The 21,443-nt window shown below is 35.4% G+C and overlaps 1 protein-coding gene across 1 annotated transcript; it reads right to left on the bottom strand.

Moving 5' to 3' along the window:
• Positions 1-15,992: 15,992 nt before the first annotated feature.
• Positions 15,993-17,000, bottom strand: LOC111432754 (protein FAM186A-like). The gene has a single exon (XM_023069688.1). It carries the CDS (start codon positions 16,998-17,000, stop codon positions 15,993-15,995), a length of 1,008 nt encoding a protein of 335 aa, XP_022925456.1.
• Positions 17,001-21,443: the final 4,443 nt, after the last annotated feature.

Here is a 21,443-nt window from a genome sequence, read left to right as displayed (position 1 = left end):
TCATCATCTTCTCTCCTATGCAGAAATGTCTTTCCTCCTCTCCTACGTAGAAATGTCATCATCTCCTCCCCTCTGCAGAAATGCCATCATCTCCTCCTCTATGTAGAAATTCCTTTCCTCTGCAATCATCTCCTCTCCTCTACATTTCATTTCAATTCATTCATATGCAATCATCTCCTCTCCTCTGTAATTCATTTCCATCTCCTCTCCTCTGCAATTCATTTCCACATCTCCTCTCCTCGACAATTCATTTCCATATCCTCTCCTCTACCATTCATTTCCATCTCCTCTCCTTTGCAATTCATTTCAATCCACTACAATTCATTTCAATCCATTCCTTTCTTACTACAATCCATTCCTCTCTCTACTCCAATCCATTCGTCCATTTCCCTTTCTTACTACAATTCATTCCTCTCTCTACTCCAATCCATTCATCCATTTCTCTCCCTACTTCTCTACTCTCAGCCTCTCCACAATATACAAATCTTTCGATACTTAGTCTCTCACAAGGAATTTGATCTCAATAGCATTCTCTAGCATTCTTTGTCTTGTTTCTTTCCGCGCCCCGTCTTCTCTCTTTAGTCTCGTGGAACGCTATAACGGGTAAGCTTTTTCTCTTTTTGTTATATCCTTTGCAAAAATTGATTGTATATTTTAACTTTGATGCATTCTATGATAATTGTTCATATTGAGTTAAATGTTTGAATCATAATAGTTCTATTTTACTTTTTATAGATGGAAAACAATAGTGCAACGGTATGTGCAAGTAGCTCTAGTAATTATAATGTATCAAAACCACAATTGGCTACCCAATCTGAATTTAAGAAGAAGAAACCCCGTAAATCAACCGTGTGGGATCACTTTACAAGATTAGAGAACAATAATAAGAGGTGCAAGTGCAACTATTATTCTAAGGAGTATGCTTGTGATACTAATTCTCGTGGAACTAGCACGTTATGGAAGAACTTAAAAAATCAGTGTAGGAAGTACATATATAAGGTGGAGGACAAAGGACAAACCACTCTAAGTTTTCAACGTTCAATAGATGGAAAGGGTGGTAGTAATATTGTTACTTCATTATTTAGTCAAACAAGATGTAAAGCAGCATGTGCCAAGATGATAATGGATGAATTATCATTTAAATTTGTAGAGAATGAGGAAATTGTTTTGTAGTATTGCATGTCCTAAGTTTGACCCTCTGTCAAGAATAACCATTGCTAGAGATATATTTCAACTCTATCTAGAAGAAAAAAAGAAGTTGAAAGATTTTTTAGTCAGTCATTCCAAGAGGGGTTGTCTTACCACTGACACATGGACTTCGTTACAAAACATTACATGGTAATCACCGCACATTTTATTGATTCATAATGGAATTTGCATAAAAGAATTCTCAACTTTTGTCAAGTTGCTAACCACAAGGGAGAGACTATTGGCAAGATTATTGAGAATTGTTTATTGGAAGGGAGAATCGATAAGGTTTTCTCTATTTATTGATTCATAATCACCGCACATTTTATTGATTCATAATGAGAAGGCATGACTTCATTTCTAGTGTTCACAATGCCGTGAGATATGTTAGCAACTTGATTCATAATGACACTAGAAATTTCGAGAATTGTTTATTGGAAGGGAGAATCGATAAGACATGGTAATCACCGCACATTTTATTGATTCATAATGAGAAGGCTTATAAATTGGAATTCACTTGTCTTAGATGAAGAAATATTACACATGAGCTGTTGTGCTCACATAATTAATTTGATTGTGAATGAAGGGCTTAAAGAAATGCATGACTTCATTTCTAGTGTTCACAATGCCGTGAGATATGTTAGATCATCCCCCAAGAGATTGACAAACTTTAAAGATCGTGTTGAACAAGAAAAAAATAAATGTAAAGCACTTGTTTGTTTGGATGTGGCGATTCGATGGAATTCCATTTATTTGATGCTTGATCATGCCTTGAAATTTGAAAAAGCTTTAAAAGTATTAGAGGAGGAAGAATTAGATTATGTTGATTATTTAAGAGAGGGGGATCATGGAAACAAAAGAATAGGGCCACCAACCATTGATGATTGGAAAAATGTTGCAATGTTTGTAAAGTTTTTGAAGGTTTTCTATGATGCCACTGAAAATAAGTGGTTCTTTATATGTGACTTCTAATTCTTATTTTCATGAACTTTGGGGTATTAGAGAACTTTTAATTCAGTGGAGTACAAATGTGAACTCTGTTTTAAGTAACATGAGTTCAAATATGAAAGTTAAGTATGACAAATATTGGGGCTCAATGGAAAGAATTAATAAGTTATATTCATAGCAGTGATACTCGATCCTCGTTACAAATTGGATTACATATCATTTTGTTTTTCGAATATTTACGAAGATGCTATGGCCAAAGTGATGGTGGATGACATAAAGAATTATCTTATTCGTTTGTATGATTACTACAAGTTTTATGATAATACTCAAGGTCATCATCAATCTGAATCAAGACTCACTTCTAAGTCCATGAGTATGGAGATGGACACAATTGATGAGGAGAATTTGAGTGGTTCAATATTAGTATTATCAAGATACAAACTAAGAAGAGAAGAGCAACATTCACCCGAGTTAAAGAATGATGTGGATCAATATTTATCTGACCCTAGTGAAGAACTTGATGATAATTTTGATGTTTTGGCATGGTGGAAAGCAAATGAGTTTAAGTATAGAGTTTTATCGAAAATTGCCCAAGATATTTTGGCCGTTCCAGTGTAGACTGTATCTTCTGAATCAGCATTTAGTACGGGTAGGAGGGTTCTTTATTCTTTTAGGAGTTTTTTGACACCTAAAACAGTGAAAGCTCTGATATGTACACAAAATTTGATCGGTAGAAAATCAGTATCGTTAGATATTCCTCAACAACTTGAAGATTTGGAGATTTGTTCTAAGATTGAGACCGTTAACTCCAAATCTATTTATTGTCTATTTGTTAAGATGTATTCTGCATTGTTATATCACAATTTATATTTTATTTTTCAGATGATTTAAGACCTTCAAGTTCCACCAACACCAACATCATGCAAGAATAATTATTTTTCAATGTAAGTAAAATATTTGAAGTTACACTATGCTTTATCCAAACAATCTTAAAACGTTACTAACTTTCAAGATGCTATTGTTTTCTTTTGTAGGAATTAAGAATGCAAGAGAGGGTTGGATAATTTAAAATTTTTAAATATTTTGTTGGAGGTTGTAATTTTTGGAATTAATTCATTGAATATTCCTTACATATTTATAAGTGATTTTTAGGCATTTTGTTGAATGATTATATATTGTGAATGTAGATAATTTAATTAGATGTGGTAACTTTAGAATTGATTCATTCCATATTCTTTATATATTTATAGGTGATAATATGGATGGAATAGAGAGTTTGATATTTTTGATCTACAATTGAGAGGTAGTAATTGTTTTATCATTTTAGGTCATACAAATTAAATTTTTTAAAATTATTTTTGGACCAACCCGAACCCAACTCGGGTTCGGGTTGGGGTTGGAAATTTTTTTGGGTTGGGTTGGGTTGGGTTGGGTCAAAAAAAATCCTCCAACCCAACCCAACCCGGACCATGTACACCACTAGTGGAGTGTTTGTCACATGAAGGTTACCAGTTAAGCAGTTGGATAAAATGTAGTGCCAATACGGGATTAGTTATAAGCTTCTAGGCCTTGCTTCTAAAAAGGGACGTGGCCATGATGAGAGAATGCCATGTTACAGATCTCTATGCATGTTAGAGAATACGACGGTTTGGGAAATGATGGCCACGTTTGGGGCACACTCCCCCTAGCTTAGGTGAGGAATGTCGATGCTAGTTTTGGCATGGTTTTTCTAGTGAGTCCCCGTCTGAAACGAAAAAATATGGTGAAGTTAAGTCCATGGAGGAATAGCCCACAATCATTTGGTAAGTTTTGTTTTGTTGTGCTTATTTTGTGAGTCTTGGAGACCAGGAGAACGTCCTATAGTGGTAAAGTTTCCGTATTCATTACGGAAACAGAGAAAGGATTGGATTCCCAGTCTCATTACCACTCAACAATCCAAGAGTAGAGGGGTGTGGAAGCACGCACTTCTTCGACGGAATTGCTCGAGAGAATGAAAGATGAATTCGACTGAACCTTCCCCTTTGACTCTACTCTATTGATGAATTCTCCTGCTCCGTAACCTTAGCTTCTGCTTCTAGATATTACCTAACCGTAATACGAGACTCCCTTCCACGCCCTAATCGTCCCCACGGCGTAACGGAATATAGACTAGGTAATTAATAAGTCAAGACTCGACCTCAAACCTGAGCTACTGAATCTTCACCGTTAGAGATATAAATAATTCAGCGAGAAAAAATAAGCGGCTAGTCTAATATTCATTTCACCATCGACATGATGCTGAGATTAAGTGGGAGAGAACGTCACAATCGATTATGCAATTGGACCCTCAACAAAGTCATCGAGGACAATTACTAGGCTAAATTGGAGTGAGCGACACAAACTCACTAAGAGAAAGTAGGTTTTGACCCCACACGCAAAATAGACAAAAAGCGACCCTCAAGTGGTGCCCATTCGGCACCATGAGGACTAAGACTGAGAAGTTCCATGATGCAACATGAGGGCCAACATGAGGACGGTTCACCATCCAACACACAAGGAGTGTGCATTCAAGCTAAACTGAGGCACATGCAAGGTTAGAGAGAACGAGGCAACATGAGTGTCAAAGATAGACTCGAAGGGGAGGCCGAGTAGGGCTCAAGGCCATAACCTCTATTGAGTTTTCAATATGAGATTCGGCACGCAACTTTGGAATTATGTCTGTGTTTATGAAAGAGTAAAGAACACCAAATTGGGTGTCAATTAGAGATTCGACGAACTACACACATTGCCGTATGTCGCTCACTAAAATGACGTCTACTCGAGAAGGATTGTAATGCCACAAAATGTAGAATAGGGGGAGGCATGATGTCAGCTCTCCCCTACTCCTTGGCCTTGTGGCTTAAGCAATCTACCTTGTGGCACATTTGTGTTTCATAGCATGGGCAAACGTCGCATACGTCTTCCTTTGAAAAGGATCACAGTACCAGACAATACGGTTGTGCAGTTATTGCGTCCCAACTCATGTGTTGGAAGTTGGATTATGCACCCACTACCTAGAATGGATGCCATAAATGGTCAAGCATGGATAGGAGAGAATCAATACCTGTGGTCGACACATGGGTTAGTTTTGAACATATGTGTCCAAGCAAGTGGAGATGGTCGAGCTTTCCGAAGACATGAGATGACATCACGATGCATGAATTGTGTTGTTTTGAACTGAGTTGATAACGAGATGTGACGTTATATTAAGAGACCTTAGTCCCGAGTAGAGGCAAGGTCAACCCAAATGACTTTACCTAGTGTAGAGACAAGTCGGTTGTGTCCCAGACGATTGAACATGCACGTGAAGTCAACGTGTGTAGCCAAATAAGCTGCAATTGCGGACAACTGATGCTTGGTTAGCAAAGACAAACCTCAGCTAAGGTTTGACGAAGCCGCAAGGTGAGCAAAAAATTTGAATGGGGCTTGAGTTCCCCTTAAGGCTTATTGTGAGTATGTCAATATTACAATTTCCCATAGCTGAATAAGTACGATCCTGACACACCGTGTGGGTAGAGGTGATCGTCATTTTGGGTGTCGTAACATAGTACCTACCAAACTTAAATGTCTTAATTTGATCATAGGGTATGCTTCTTAGTGCATACTTCATAATAGCCCTAAGATTGCTTATGTCATCCTATTCATGGTGCATTTATGGCCCTAAGATAAACATGAGCATTTTAACTTCATGACCTTCATTCATGTTATGAGTATTTAGGATATCTTATAAGCAAGTACTATTGTTCTTAAAATTCATAGCCTTTAGAAAATAAGAGCAATATAGTAATGATTGCTTATGTCATCTGCAATTGTGGTCTAATGGTCATGAAAATTCACAAATATTTTGATAGTCATGATTTAATGTTGTGAATTTTTAAGTTGTTCAGAGACCATTGAAGTCGTAAACGGTAGGTATTAAGCCTTAGGGACATTATAGTCATTTTATAGTGGTACATGGTTTGGCTATTCAATCTTGTCAATGACAACAAAATTTCATATATCATCATAATGTAGAACAATAAAATTTTATGATAAGTGGAGTTTGTTTAGTAGGTTATTTTAATATTACTTGAAGCTCAAGCAAACTGTTCGGTTAAGGGCCTTAACTCATGGTTCTCGGCCAAATTCTATTATGATCCCTAATTCTTATTTAACTTAAAGGTTTATCTTTAATTTCAAATCATTACTACTAGTTTTTTTTCCAATATATATATAAAATTACTAGTTACAACCTTTTTCTTTTTCTGAAGCTTCCTATATTTTGAGAGCTTCCTAGAGTCTAGTTTCTTAAATAATTGAGATTTTTTTTTTTAGAGGTCTAAAAGGAGTTTAATGGAATAAAAAAATAGAGGAGGGTCGAGATTTGGGATGACGTGGCAGGTTTAATTGAACCAGCCTCGTCATTGTCTTCTTCCTTCGATGAGAGAACGTTCACATCACATCCTCGCCTCCAAAAAAAAAATGGCATTCCCTATCTTATTCCAAACCGTTTCAACCCTCGATCACTTCATGAATCTTGAAGATGGAACATCAAGGAAGAGTCAGAGTGATATCATACCTTATAGTGCACTATAGCATGCGATATGGACGTTTAAAGTCAAAAGAACCCGCTCCTATTTGTTGTTAGGGCTTTTGAGACACTTTCAGGCCATACTCTCTTTATCAACGTTTCTTCTTACACTTTTCTCAAGCTCAATAAATAGTTAAAGAAAACGTTTCTATTCGTTAATTTTTAAAAACTATAAATTTCTTATTTGAATTATATCATTGTGACTCTGTTAAAGAAAACGTCACGATAACTATTAGATGTGATCAACATTTCTTCCAAGTTGAAGTTTATTACAAATAACCACAAGTATCCATAGATACAAATTAGCTAATTGAAAATATCTATTATCCATATTATTTTGATATATCATAATGACACTTAAAAAAACAAATAGAAAAATATTTAAATCAACATTGCTTATTCATCAACTAAAAATTTAGTGAAAAGTTGTTTGAATCCATCACCAAACATATTTTTAGACATAGTTCATATACAGAAATTCATGTAATAACTTTAAATTCTTAAATACCACCGCTGAAATTTTAGTTTGTTTGACCACCACCGTCATGATTCAGTGGCGTCGTATGAAAATTTCAACTTAAAATAGTTACAAATGTGTCAGTTGCCATTAGCCGTAAAGAAGGAGCAGGAACTAGGTTGACGACTATGGACGACATAAGTTTTGATTTGGTTATTTGAATTAGATTTGATTGGTTTTTTTTTTTTTTTGATTAGATTAGATTTGGTTGACGGTAAATTTTCATAAGTTTTGATTTGGTTTTTTTTTTTTTTTTTTTTGTATTAGATTAGATTTGGTTATTTATATTAGATTTGATTTGGTTATTTGAATTAGATTTGATTGGTTTTTTTTTTTTTTTTGATTAGATTAGATTTGGTTGACGGTAAATTTTCATAAGTTTTGATTTGGTTTTTTTTTTTTTTTTTTTTGTATTAGATTAGATTTGGTTATTTATATTAGATTTGATTTGGTTATTTGAATTAGATTTGATTGGTTTTTTTTTTTTTTTTGATTAGATTAGATTTGGTTGACGGTAAATTTTCATAAGTTTTGATTTGGTTTTTTTTTTTTTTTTTTTTGTATTAGATTAGATTTGGTTATTTATATTAGATTTGATTTGGTTATTTGAATTAGATTTGATTGGTTTTTTTTTTTTTTTTGATTAGATTAGATTTGGTTGACGGTAAATTTTCATAAGTTTTGATTTGGTTTTTTTTTTTTTTTTTTTTGTATTAGATTAGATTTGGTTATTTATATTAGATTTGATTTGGTTATTTGAATTAGATTTGATTGGTTTTTTTTTTTTTTTTGATTAGATTAGATTTGGTTGACGGTAAATTTTCATAAGTTTTGATTTGGTTTTTTTTTTTTTTTTTTTTGTATTAGATTAGATTTGGTTATTTATATTAGATTTGATTTGGTTATTTGAATTAGATTTGATTGGTTTTTTTTTTTTTTTTGATTAGATTAGATTTGGTTGACGGTAAATTTTCATAAGTTTTGATTTGGTTTTTTTTTTTTTTTTTTTTGTATTAGATTAGATTTGGTTATTTATATTAGATTTGATTTGGTTATTTGAATTAGATTTGATTGGTTTTTTTTTTTTTTTTGATTAGATTAGATTTGGTTGACGGTAAATTTTCATAAGTTTTGATTTGGTTTTTTTTTTTTTTTTTTTTGTATTAGATTAGATTTGGTTATTTATATTAGATTTGATTTGGTTATTTGAATTAGATTTGATTGGGTTATTTAGATTAGATTTGATTTGGTTATTTGAATTAGATTTAGTGTTAGTCACATGACAGATTGATTCTGTAATGTTATATAACGAGAGATTACTCCCTTCATTCCATATAGGGGTATCGAGATTTGGGAGAGTTTTGGGTGTCACATTCTATTTCTTGAGTGATATATTGGTGAGAGTCTTTGCAGTGTGATAGTGAGTTATTCACTTGTAACGTTTTGGTTTATTAGTGATTGGTTGCTACCTGTGGATGTAGGGGAACTTCTTCTCTTCGAACCACGTAAATATCTTGGTGTCTCTGTGTAGTTCGGTTCATTGGTGTTGTGAGTACATTTGTTCCGCTTCTGGCCCACAACAAGTGGTATCAGAGCGTGATTGGGGTATTTGGGGTTTTGTGAAAGTTTTGGCCTCATCGACCACTAGACATGCTCACAATCGTGCTGATTTTCTTGAAAATCAATTTTCAAGAATTGTGGTTTTTAGTTACATCCAGATTAATTATTGCAAATGGCAGAATCATCTAGAATTAAATCACGGCGTGGATTGAGATTGTGGAGTTCCAATCTCGAAGTAGAGAAATTTGATGGAACCAATAATTTTGGTGTTTGGCGAGGCAAAGTTAACGATTTGCTGGTCATGCAAGATCTTGATGCTTCTCTTCAAGAGGTGATGCCTGAAGATATAACAGAAGCAGAATGGACGAAATTAAATCAGCAAGCTTGTAGAATTATTCGATCCTGTCTTGGCAAGGATCAGAAATATCCATTTATGAAGGTGACCATGGCGAAAGAACTATGGGACAAGCTTGAGGCGAAATATATGCAAAAGAGCGTGAAAAATAAACTTTATTTGAAGAAGAAACTCTTCCGTTTTGACTACAAGAAAGGTATCTCAATGACGGAGCATTTGGATGATTTTAACAAATCATCACTGATTTGCTCAATCTTGATGTTAAGATTGATGACGAAGACAAGGCATTGTTGTTATTAAATTCTTTGTCGGAGTCTTATGAGTTTTTAGTAACCACTCTACTACATGGAGCCTATGATATTGATTTTGAAGATGTTTCAAATGCCTTGATGAATTATGAGGTGCGAAAGAAGAAAAAGGAGGCATATCAAGATTCTAGCTCAAATATTCTCACTTCTCGTGAAAGGACTTCTACTTGGAAAAGGAGTGAATGTGGAGAGTCCCGATCAAAGTCGAGAGGTAGATATGATAATTGGACAAAACTTGATAAAAATGAGTGTGCATATTGTCGACAGAAAGGCCATTGGAAGAAAGAATGCCCAATCTTAAAAGAGAAGGGATCAAAGTCCAATGTGGTTAGAGATGACGACACTGATACAGATAATGCCTTGACGATCTTCTTATCAATCAGCCAAACAAGTGAATGGATTCTTGATTCTGGGTGCTCCTAATATAAGTGTTCCAACAGAGAGATGTTTTTGGACTTCAAAGAGTTCAATGGTGGAGTTGTCCATATGGGCAATGATAGTACTTGCAAGATGATGGAAATCGGCTCAATACAAATCAAGATGTTTGACGGGGTTATACGAAAACTCAATGATGTGAAGTATGTCCTTGACTTGAAGAAAAATTTGATTTTCCTTGGCGTTTTGGATGCGAGTGGTTATCGCTTCATTTTGGAAGGAGGGAATTTGAAAATAGCTCGTGGAGCTTTGGTGACAATTAAAGGAACTAGAAGAGGTAGCATATACTACCTCAACGGAACCACAAGAATTGAGCATGCTGCTGTGGCAAATTCGAAAGAACAAGACATATCGTAATTATGGCACATGAGACTTGGGCATGCTAGTAAGAAGGCGCTTCAGACATTGGTGAACCAAAGAGTTCTTAAGGGTGCCACAACAGGTAAAATTGATTTCTGTGAACATTATATATTTGGTAAACAAAAAAATGTGAAGTTTTGTACAACTGTACACCAAACAAAGGGCATTTTGGATTATGTTCACACTGATGTATAGGGGCCCACGAAGAATGTCTCATTGGAAGGAAAGAGGTGGTTTGTCACCTTTATTGATGACTACTCGAGGAGAGTTTGGAGGTATCCCATGAGGCACAAAAATGAGGTTCTCCAAATCTTCTTAGAGTGGAAGAAAATGGTAGAGAATCAGACGGACTGGAAAATCAAATAGCTGAGATCAGACAACAGTGGAGAATACATTTATGATCCATTCCTTAAAGTATGCCGAGATGAAGGGATCATTCGACACTTCACTGTTCCTGATAAGCCACAACAAAATGGAGTTACTGAGAGAATGAACCAGACATTAATAAAGAAGGTTCGATGCATATTGTCTCAAGAAGGATTGAGTAAGGCTTTTTGGGCTGAGGCTCTCAGTTATGCAGTTCACTTGGTGAATCGTTTACCTGTTTCTAGAAATGGTGGGAAAACTCCGCTTGAGGTATGGTCGGTACTCCGATTAGTGATTATGATAAATTGCATGTGTTTTGGTATCCTGCTTATTATCATGTGACAGACTCAAAGCTGGATCCTAGAGGAAAAAAAGTCATGTTTATGGGCTTTAGCAAAGGCATGAATGACTATAGGTTATGGTGTCCATAAACAAGTAAGATTGTTAATAGTCGAGATGTGACATTCGATGAGTCTGGAATGTTTTTGCAGGAAATTGAAATTAATGACGAGGCATTGAAGCAGGTGGAGAAGGTGGTGTTCTCTCCTGATATGGTTGCTCCTACTGAAGATCTATTGATTAGGTAGATAATAACTCTGATGTCTTAGAACAGGAGGAGCAAAGCCTTGTAAATGAAAGAGTGGAGGAACATGAATCCATCGCCAAGAATAGACCACGAAGGAAAATTCGAAAACCTGCAAGGTTTGATGATATGATAGCATATGCTTTCCCTTTGATTGATGAAGTTCCCAAAAACTACAAAGATGTTATCCAGAGCCCGGATAGATTGCACTGGCAAGAGGATATGAATCAGGAGATAGCATCATTGGAGATAAATCAAACTTGGGATTTGGTACAACTTCCAAAAGGTAAGAAGGAAATTGGTTGTAAATGGGTTTTTGCAAAAAAGGAAGATTCTTTTGGTATACGTTATAAGGCTCGACTTGTGGCTAAAGGCTATGCGCAATAAGAAGGTATTGATTACAATGAAATTTTCTCACCTGTGGTAAAACATTCTTCCATTCGAATTTTGTTGGCTTTGGTTGCTCAATTTGATCTTGAGCTTGTACAACTCGATGTAAAAATTGTCTTTTTGCATGGAGATTTGGAAGAAGAAATATATATGGCGAGAGCAACATTTGGTATGCAGATTGAAGAAATCTTTGTATGGACTGAAGTAATCTCCTCGCCAATGGTATAAAAAGTTTGATCATTTCATGGTAGGACATAAGTATACTCATAGTCAATTTGATCATTGTGTGTATTATCGGTGTTTTGATGATGGATCGTTTATCTATTTGCTCTTATATGTTGATGATATGCTAATTGCTTGAAAGAGGCCGGTGGAGATTGATAAGCTCAAAGATCAGCTTTTTAAAGCATTTGAAATGAAAGACTTGGGCAATGCAAAGAAAATACTTGGAATGAAGATAGAGTGAGATTGGAAAAAAGGTACAGTCTGGTTGACTCAGTCTCAATATCTACGCAAGGTATTGACAAGATTTAGTTTGAATAATTCAACCAAACCTGTTGGTACTCCACTTGCTCCTCATTTCAAGCTTAGTGCTTTCATGTGTCCAAGTTCTAACGATGACAAAATGTATATGGAGAATATTCCTTATACAAATGTTGTTGGTGCTCTGATGTATGCTATGGTATGTACTCGACCTAATCTTTCACACGCAGTAAGCATGGTGAGTCGTTATATGCATAATCCTAGTAAAGAGCATTGACAGGCTGTCAAATGGATTCTTAGGTACATTCTTGGTACTATTAACGTTGGTATTAAGTTTCAAAAACAAGAAATGTTTAATCTTGACAACCTTGTAGTTGGTTATGTGGATTCTGATTATGCTGGTGATTTGGATAAACGACGATCTACTATGGGTTATTTATTTACTATGGCTGGTGGACCTGTTTGTTGGCGCTTAACATGACAATCTACTGTTGCACTGTCTACCACCGAAGCAGAGTATATGGCAGTAACGGAAGCTTTTAAAGAAGCTATTTGGATGCATGGTTTGATCAATGACTTGGGTATTTTGCAGGAACATATAGATGTGTTTTATGATAGCTAGAGTGCTATTTGTTTGTCAAAAAATCAAGTCCATCATGCTCATTCTAAACATATTGATGTTCGTTTTCACTTTATTCGAGAAATTTTTAGTGAAGGGGACATTCATTTATTAAAAATTGGAACTGCTGATAACCCTGCTGATATGTTAACAAAGGTGATCGCTCGTGAAAGGTTCTGGCATTGTTTGAATTTCATCAACGTTGGAAGAAAGGAGTAGTGCGTTGATGTGGTAGCAACCAACTCAGTTATCAACTTGGACATTTTATGACAAGGTGGAGATTGTTGTAAATTGTCATAAGTTTTGATTTGGTTTTGTTTGGATTAGATTAGATTTGATTTGGTTATTTGAATTAGATGTAGTGTTAGTGATATGGGAGATTTGATTCTGTAATGCTATATAATGATAGATTTCTCCCTCCATTCCATACCGGGGGTATCGGAATTTGGAAGAGTTTTGGGTGTCACATTGTATTTGTTGAGTGACATGTTGGTGAGAGTCTTTGCAGTGTGATAGTGAGTTATTCACTTGTAACGCGTTGGTTTATTAGTGATTGGTTGCTACCTGTGGATGTAGGGAAACTTCTTCTCTCCGAATCACGTAAATATCTTGGTGTCTCTGTATAATTCGGTTCATTGGTGTTGTGAATACATTTGTTCCGGTTGTAGCGCTAAACAAGGACTACATAAAATTATTTGAGAACAAAATTGTAACCTTACCAATTAAACCCTCACTTGTTTGTGTATTCAAAATTTCCATTTTTCTATTTTTAGAAAAAGAAGTTTGGAGAGAATTTGGTATGCCATTTTGGAATTGAGTGAGTTTCTATGAAATATGAAAGTTCCCAATTTTTTTTTTGTTAATTGAACTCTAGATGGATGGATATTTTAGGACACCTTATGATCATTTGCACCCCTTGGCCACACTATACTTCAAAATGTACCTAAGAGGGAGGTATGGTGTCAATTCTCCACCACCCCTAGGTCCCGTGGCCGATGGGAGCTACCCCATGGCATATTCATGGGTCACAATGAAGGTGAACGTTCCTAGACGAGTGTCTCAGCTCACTTCCTTTCAAGTTGGTATTTCCAGAATAGTATCAAACGACACAAATGTGTCAACATTTCATCCTCGCCCATGTTTTAGAGATTTGATTATGCGTCTGCTATCTAAACATGGACACATGAGGGTTCAATAACTCGATACAACCTAGATAGATGGATGTTAGAGATGTTCTGATGCTATAAATTACACATTGGCCTACTCTCGATGAGCATGACTAAGTAAACTTTGATGATTGATTACATCCTGGGACTTGGTATGCCATCAAGACATGATAGTCGTGTTAATTGGGAACAAAAATAATGAGATGAGATGTGATGTTGTATTGAAAGACCTTGGCCCTAAGTAGAGGTAAGGTCGAGCCCGATGACTTGGCCTAATATAGAGGCAAGTTGGTTAAGTCATAGATGATTTAACATACACACATAGGTAGCATGTGTGGCCTAACAAACTTGAATTTTAAATAAGTTTTGTTCAGTTGGAAAAAATTGGGCTCGCCTAAGATCTGATGAAGCCACACATAAAAGCAAAAAATACACATGAATTTTCTATTCTCCCATGAATATGTCAAAGACACATATAAGGTCATGACATTGTAGGGTTGAAAAAGTATGATTGTGACACTATGAAACCAACCTAAATCGTTACTCTTTTTAGTTTTAGTTTGTATTTTTAATTATCTCCAATTTTAATTTTCAAATGTAAATTTGAAGGAGATGAACTTGGTCAACGTCTGTGGCCGAGCGGAGCAAACGGAGAAATCCAAGAAGGGCTCGCATCTGATTAGCTAATTGGTGAGACAATAGTTTATCAAGACGATGATCAATAGCTGGTCTAAGAGAATGATCAAGGAGACACGACCCAGACTCCTATGGGAGGGAATCTTCTGCAATGGGTGCCTGATGGAGTAATGCCGCGTGGAGGTAGAAGGCCTACAAGTCGTGAACTTCTTTTCTCGAAGAAGAAGCAATGATAATATCTAGGCTAAATAATATTGTTAGAGAACAAAATCCAAACCTTATAAAGTTACAACCATCACTTTTTGACTGTAGTTGAATTCGACACAAAATTCTGTGTTGGAACTTTGACGGATGAAAAAAAACAATAGCTTCACTATTTGTTAATAACAAATATAAGGTGTGACTTAAAAATCAAAAGAAGGAAGTTTTTTAAATTTTATGCATATCGAACATTTTGAGAATTTTAGAAAATAATGTGAATGAATAGTAACTTCATTTTTTTAGTATCTTTAAAATATTTTTTTATTATTATTATTTTAAAGACTCTAATATATTGATTATTTTGTTAGGACTAACATTTAGTTCTAACTTTAGAATCGCGTTTTTTGTGTCTTCAGCGACATAGCGCCAGGTACTCAAACATTGATTCAAGGTATTTTCTTTGCCCTCTTACCCTGAAAAAACAAGGGTACCTTGCACCCTTGAACCGATAACCATCTTTCGACTAACCTAGCCTACTCCGTCCCTCGGGACCAACAAGGGATAGTATAGGAATATTCATTTATGTGCATCGACTATGCCTTTCGGCCTGATCTTAGGCCCTAATTCACCTTAAACCCTTAGGTTTTCGGGGGATTAGATTCTCACCAATGTTCGGGGGATTGGATTTTCACCAATGTTTAATCAAGTCACCATTCTTGCTTCCACTTCGTCCACCATTGCTTACACCAGTGCTTCTCAGGGATTAAATATTAAAAATATGATTCTTTAATTAAAATATAAAATTAAATATGGGAAAAAAATATAGGAAAATCATTCCGTTTAAGAAAAAAAAACCAATGTTTGCTTTACTCATCGAGTGCTTCCCTCTAAAGGAGATTAAATATTAAAAATATCATTCTTTAATTTCTTTAATTAAAATAAAAAAATTAAATATGAGAAAAAAATTTGGGAAAATCGTTCCATTTAAAAAAATATATAAATAATAAATTTGTCTACAGTGATTCAGAAAAATATATAAATAATAAATTTGTCTTTGCTTTGTTAATAGACAAATAAACCTCCATGCATAACAATGCTACTCTCACAATTGTGTGGTTTGAGTAATGCTTCTAACTGATGAACCCTCCAGAGATAGAGATTCAGTTTGTCTACAATAGAGTGATTTAGCTGGGTTTAAATTTAGTTTGTCTACAATAGAGTGATTTAGCTTGGTTTAAATTTTGCTTTGTTAATAGCAAAAGAAACCTCCATGCATAATAATGCTACTCTCACGATTGTGTGTTACTTGCAATTGGTGCAATGGTTGGGGTTTGAGTAACGCTTCCAACTGATGAACCCTCTGGAGATAGAGCAATGCTTCCAACTGTGGAACTCTTCGGGGATAGAGCAATGCTTCCAACTGTGGAACCCTCGGGGGTTAGAGCAATGCTTCCAACTGTGGAACCCTCGGGGGTTAGAGCAATGCTTCCAACTGTGGAACCCTCGGGGGTTAGAGCAATGCTTCCAACTGTGGAACCCTCGGGGGTTAGAGCAATGCTTCCAACTGTGGAACCCTCGGGGGCTAGAGCAATGCTTCCAACTGTAGAACCCTCGGGGGCTAGAGCAATGCTTCCAACTGTTGAACCCTCGGGGGCTAGAGCAATGCTTCCAACTGTAGAACCCTCGGGGGCTAGAGCAATGCTTCCAACTGTAGAACCCTCGGGGGCTAGAGCAATGCTTCCAACTGTAGAACCCTCGGGGGTTAGAGCAATGCTTCCAACTGTAGAACCCTCGGGGGTTAGAGCAATGCTTCCAACTGTGGAACCCTCGGGGGTTAGAGCAATGCTTCCAACTGTGGAACCCTCGGGGGTTAGAGCAATGCTTCCAACTGTGGAACCCTCGGGGGTTAGAGCAATGCTTCCAACTGTAGAACCCTCGGGGGTTAGAGCAATGCTTCCAACTGTAGAACCCTCGGGGGTTAGAGCAATGCTTCCAACTTTAGAACCCTCAGGGGTTAGAGCAATCCTTTCAATTGATGCACCTACCGAGGTTAAAGCCTCTGGAGTTTGAGCGATGCTTCCAAACGGTGCAGACACTAAGACTTCTGTGCTACTTCCAATTGGTGTAGCTGCTGGGGCCTCTGTGTCATGTGATCCAAAAGCACGAAATGAAAATTGATGATCGAGATTTACGGCACCAGTGGCATCGCCAAAAGTGGCACCCACTTTCGCACAATATTGTAAAGCAATCACTAAGAACAGGGTGTGAAAGAGCTTGAATCCTTCACCCATGGCCATTGTGGAATGTCTTCAAGTTGTAGGGTTACAAGCTCGTTTCACAAATGATGAAGAGTAGCAATTACTAAGGTGTGGGTGCTCAATTTTTCTCATAATGTAAAACCCTATATATAGTTTGATTGAAAAACTATATTTAGAAATGACCACACAATTTAGAAAGGCTCTTAAATTTTGTTGGTTCGGAAGTATTCAAAGTATAGAATATTTGACTATTTAATTTCTAATTTTTCTCTCCCTTCATTTGAGAGTCATCAAGGATAATTATATTTTTAGATAAAAACATATCGTTACTAATCTCTCCTGCTTTTGATGTGAAATAAAGTGATATTTTATTTCATTTCATGAACTCAATATTATTTGATAATATGTACGAGATTTTCTGGCAGATGGATTGTACTTAGATTGAATTATTTGTCTCATTCATACCATCCATTTATACCATAAGAATTAAGGTTGCCACATCTATTTGTAGTTTTGAGATTATATTTGAGGCTATGAGAAATTACAACGTTATTCTCATTTCTAATTCTAAGACAATGAGATGATGAGAAACAATACTGTTGTGAAGTAGCTAATTTGCATATGTTAGATACCATGCCAAGTAGGTGAAACATGAACATGATAAAGGTTCGGGTAATGCACTAAACGACACTCTATTTTATGACCAGTGATTAATATCGTACGGTAGAATGTTGTGATCATGTAGGGATGATTAGGAGATTTGTTATGAGTATTTGCATGATCAGGCCAGATTATACGATCACTTCCTCACATTTGACCCGAGAACTACATGAACGTCACCATCATAATGTGCATGAAAGCCTATTTTTCCTCCACACTGATGACGGGGAGTTAATATGTATAGGGCAATCTAACTAGATTAGCTTATGTTCCACAAGTATATCATTGGTGGAAACCCGTAGAGGATCTCTAACATATATACACATTAGTTAACAAACATGAGGATTGACTTATTATGAATTTATCAACTAATCCGTAGCAGCGAACTAGTTAGATCAAGAACGAAGTCACAAGAATATCATTGGTGGAAGTCAGTAGAGGATCTCTAACATGGATACACATTAGTTGACAAACATGAGGATTGACCTGTTACGAATTTATCAACTAATCCGTAGAAATGAACTAGTTGAATCAAGAACGAAGTCCCACATCATATATTATGATACATTGGTTTTATGACACAAAAATTAGTTAAAAGCCAACTAATTCATTATAGCATCAGGTACCAAACTCTGATGAATAGATCCACTACCGTGAGTTAAGTGATATGATATCACGCCCAAATAAAAGTCTTGATTGGGTTAGACCATGAAAGCTAAACCAAGTAAAAATAAAATAATGAAGCCTAAATAAGTTTAGAACATAAGAAACTATAAGTTTTTGTGTGCCAACAAAAGATTATTTAAGCTATCAAATAACTCCAGGAATGGTAAAATGATAATTATCTGATAGAATTTTTTTAGTTTAAAATAAATAAGATTTAAGAGATACAAGCAGGAAAAATAAAAATAAAAATAATTTATATTTATTACATCTAATGTAATGTTTAAGTTTTTAATATAAACGTCAATAGAATAGAAAATGACTAACAAATTGAAAAAAGATGACACAAGATAGAAGTGTCTCTAATTCGTAGGATCAACTCTATGGCACTGCTCTCGATCCAATCCCATCATCGATCAACTACTAATCCTATCTGACAAACTTGTAAAAAAGGAGTATAAGACTCAATAAGTAGCCTACTTATCGACTTTTAATCACGACATGATTGATGTTAAAGTACTATCTCTATGACTTGACCAAGAGCTTAACATAGTTTTTTTTATCATGAAGACCTTGGTCCTAAATCAATGGTCACGAGTCATGATACTCGTTTAATCCTTGTACCTAACCCTGTTATGTAGAAAAAATACTCCCTATAGAAGACCTAAAAAGGTTCATGAATCTAAACGTGTTATCCTTTAAAAAAAAAAAAGAAAGAAACATCAAACACGACGTCCTCCAAATAAAACATTGATAAGATATCTTGCAAGAAACACAAGTAGGGTAAACCTGCTAGAAACATGGACGCAATGCGCTACAAAAAATATGTGTAAGGCATCTGATCAAAGTGAGGAAACCATGTGATCATAATGCATATCATGGTAGTCTTAGTGAATTAGGACTTGAGTTGTGCTTTTTTGGGGACCAACCTATATTTCTTGGTTCTTGACCTTAGAGCGACATCTTGAGGCCATAAGTGTATTTTGGTCCCTTTCTACCCAAATCTCGGTTTATGATCTAAACTTCCTCCAATTACCTTCAAACTTTATAGTCTTTCATATCCTTATAATTAGGCCTAATATAGATTCTTAAGTCATTTGGAGTCCATCTAAGCAATAAAATATCTTAAAGACACGTAGAAGTATTTTTGTCATTATTCACCCATCTTTGTTTGGGTCCTAAACCGTTTTTTTGGTTACTTTAAAATGTTTTCTAATAATTCTTAACCTTAAAACTATGCTAAGTATAAGATGTTAAGTAATTTGAAGTTTATTTAGGACTTGAAATAACTTAAAGATATAGTAAGGCCATTTTGGTAATTTAACCCTTCTAATTTGTTTAGGCACTAAACATGCTACTACTCATTACTACTCATTGCTTGGGAAGGTATATAGAAAAAGGTGTAAATAATAAAAAATATAAGTGCAAGTATATACTATATGATATGAACCAAGACATTAATTAAGCGATATAAACTTAAGATGTGAAGAAAATGTTGTTTAAATTATTACAAGATATTGCAATTCATGCCATGTTAAACGAAGAATAAATATTAATTTGTTCTTAGATAGTAACAGATTTTGGGTGAATGATAATTTAGAGTTATTGTGTTTCTTTAATGTAATTAAGGATTATTTACATAGTGGCTAATTATGATCCTAAAATAAGAAAATTACCTCTATTAGAATGTCTCAAGGAAAGTGATTTTATTTTGAAGCTATATAAAATCATGTATGTTGCTTTTATAAACGAGACTCAAAAAATGTAGTAAAATTAACAATTTTCTTTTATTTAGTCAATCACTAAGTTTTTTTGCAATTCTATATAGTTTAGATTGAACGTTTATGTAACAATCCAAAATTTTCTACTTAATTTAAGGTCGCTACTGTATACGTGTCATAAACATTGAATGCAGAAGACTTCATTTAAATTCCATAAAACATAACCTTTATCATAAAACACAGTCATGGACTTACGTGTTTCGAAAACATCTTTAAAATGACACAACAAAAAGACTAAATAAAATGAATAAGAGTTTAAGTTAAAAACATCCTATTCTAGCCTAAGTCTAAGAAAATAAATACCACTATCCTATGCATGTGCCATGGTCTTGAGTTGCGATGTCGTCGTCAGCCGTACAGGAATGTCTTGCCTTAACTTGAAAAATGTAGTAGCACATGGTTTGAGTATTTAAAGAAATACTCAGTAAGTGACCCCACTATTGGGGTTAAATGCAACAATCACATGCAACGAGATGATGGGACCTATCTTTCGTTTCGTTTCATTTTCCCTGCGATGCTATCCTAACGGGTAAACTTTAGACGTGTACCATATACTCTACACACAGCCCATACGTGCGAGTACGGGCTCACCAGCTAGTTCGCACACCGCTGGGCCACTTTCCTTATCCGGTGGGCATACTCTAGGAGCCCGGAACCCGTTAGAACTAGTAACCATCACAGCAATGCTATGCAAAGCATAACGATCGTTGTCCTGCCAATAGATGTACGCGTCCGTACCCTCGTGATGGGTTAGGGGTATCCCCCCAAATGCATGAGCACACATAATGCATGAGGTCCCAAAGCTTTTCCTTTTTCATTATCCTTTAATACAACCCCGCTAGTATTATGTACATATCATATCCTTTTTCATATCCTTTCAGATATCGCTCATCATTCATAACATATCGTTTCTCATTTTTCAGTTCTCAAATCATACATAATTCTAACGGGGTTATATTTCATGTCATTTATCATAATTTCATGTCATTTATATTATGCTGTATACACACAATTTAAGAGACCTAAAATAACGTTCTATGCTTTTAACATAACATTTCATCATATACACATCATACCATGACATATTGCATCACAATGTATCATATCCGAAACAAGTCATAACGTAAACACTTCGTAGTCATATCGTTCTCTAACTTATCATAGCCTTAACGTTCTTATACCTATCACAGACATATCATTACGTGAACGTACCTTAGTCATATCATCACAAGAACTTAACGTAACGCTATTGTTCTATCCATCCTAACGCTATCGTTCTATCAATCTATCACAAACTTATCCCTTTCTACCCGTAACCTAACCGTATTCTTCCATCAATGTCTCTTATCCATATCACTCCGGTATGTAACCTAACCTT

The sequence above is a fragment of the Cucurbita moschata genome, unplaced genomic scaffold, assembly GCF_002738365.1.
Source record: "Cucurbita moschata cultivar Rifu unplaced genomic scaffold, Cmos_1.0 Cmo_Scf00040, whole genome shotgun sequence".
NCBI lineage: Eukaryota > Viridiplantae > Streptophyta > Magnoliopsida > Cucurbitales > Cucurbitaceae > Cucurbita > Cucurbita moschata.
This window is presented reverse-complemented; position numbering and strand designations above follow the sequence as displayed.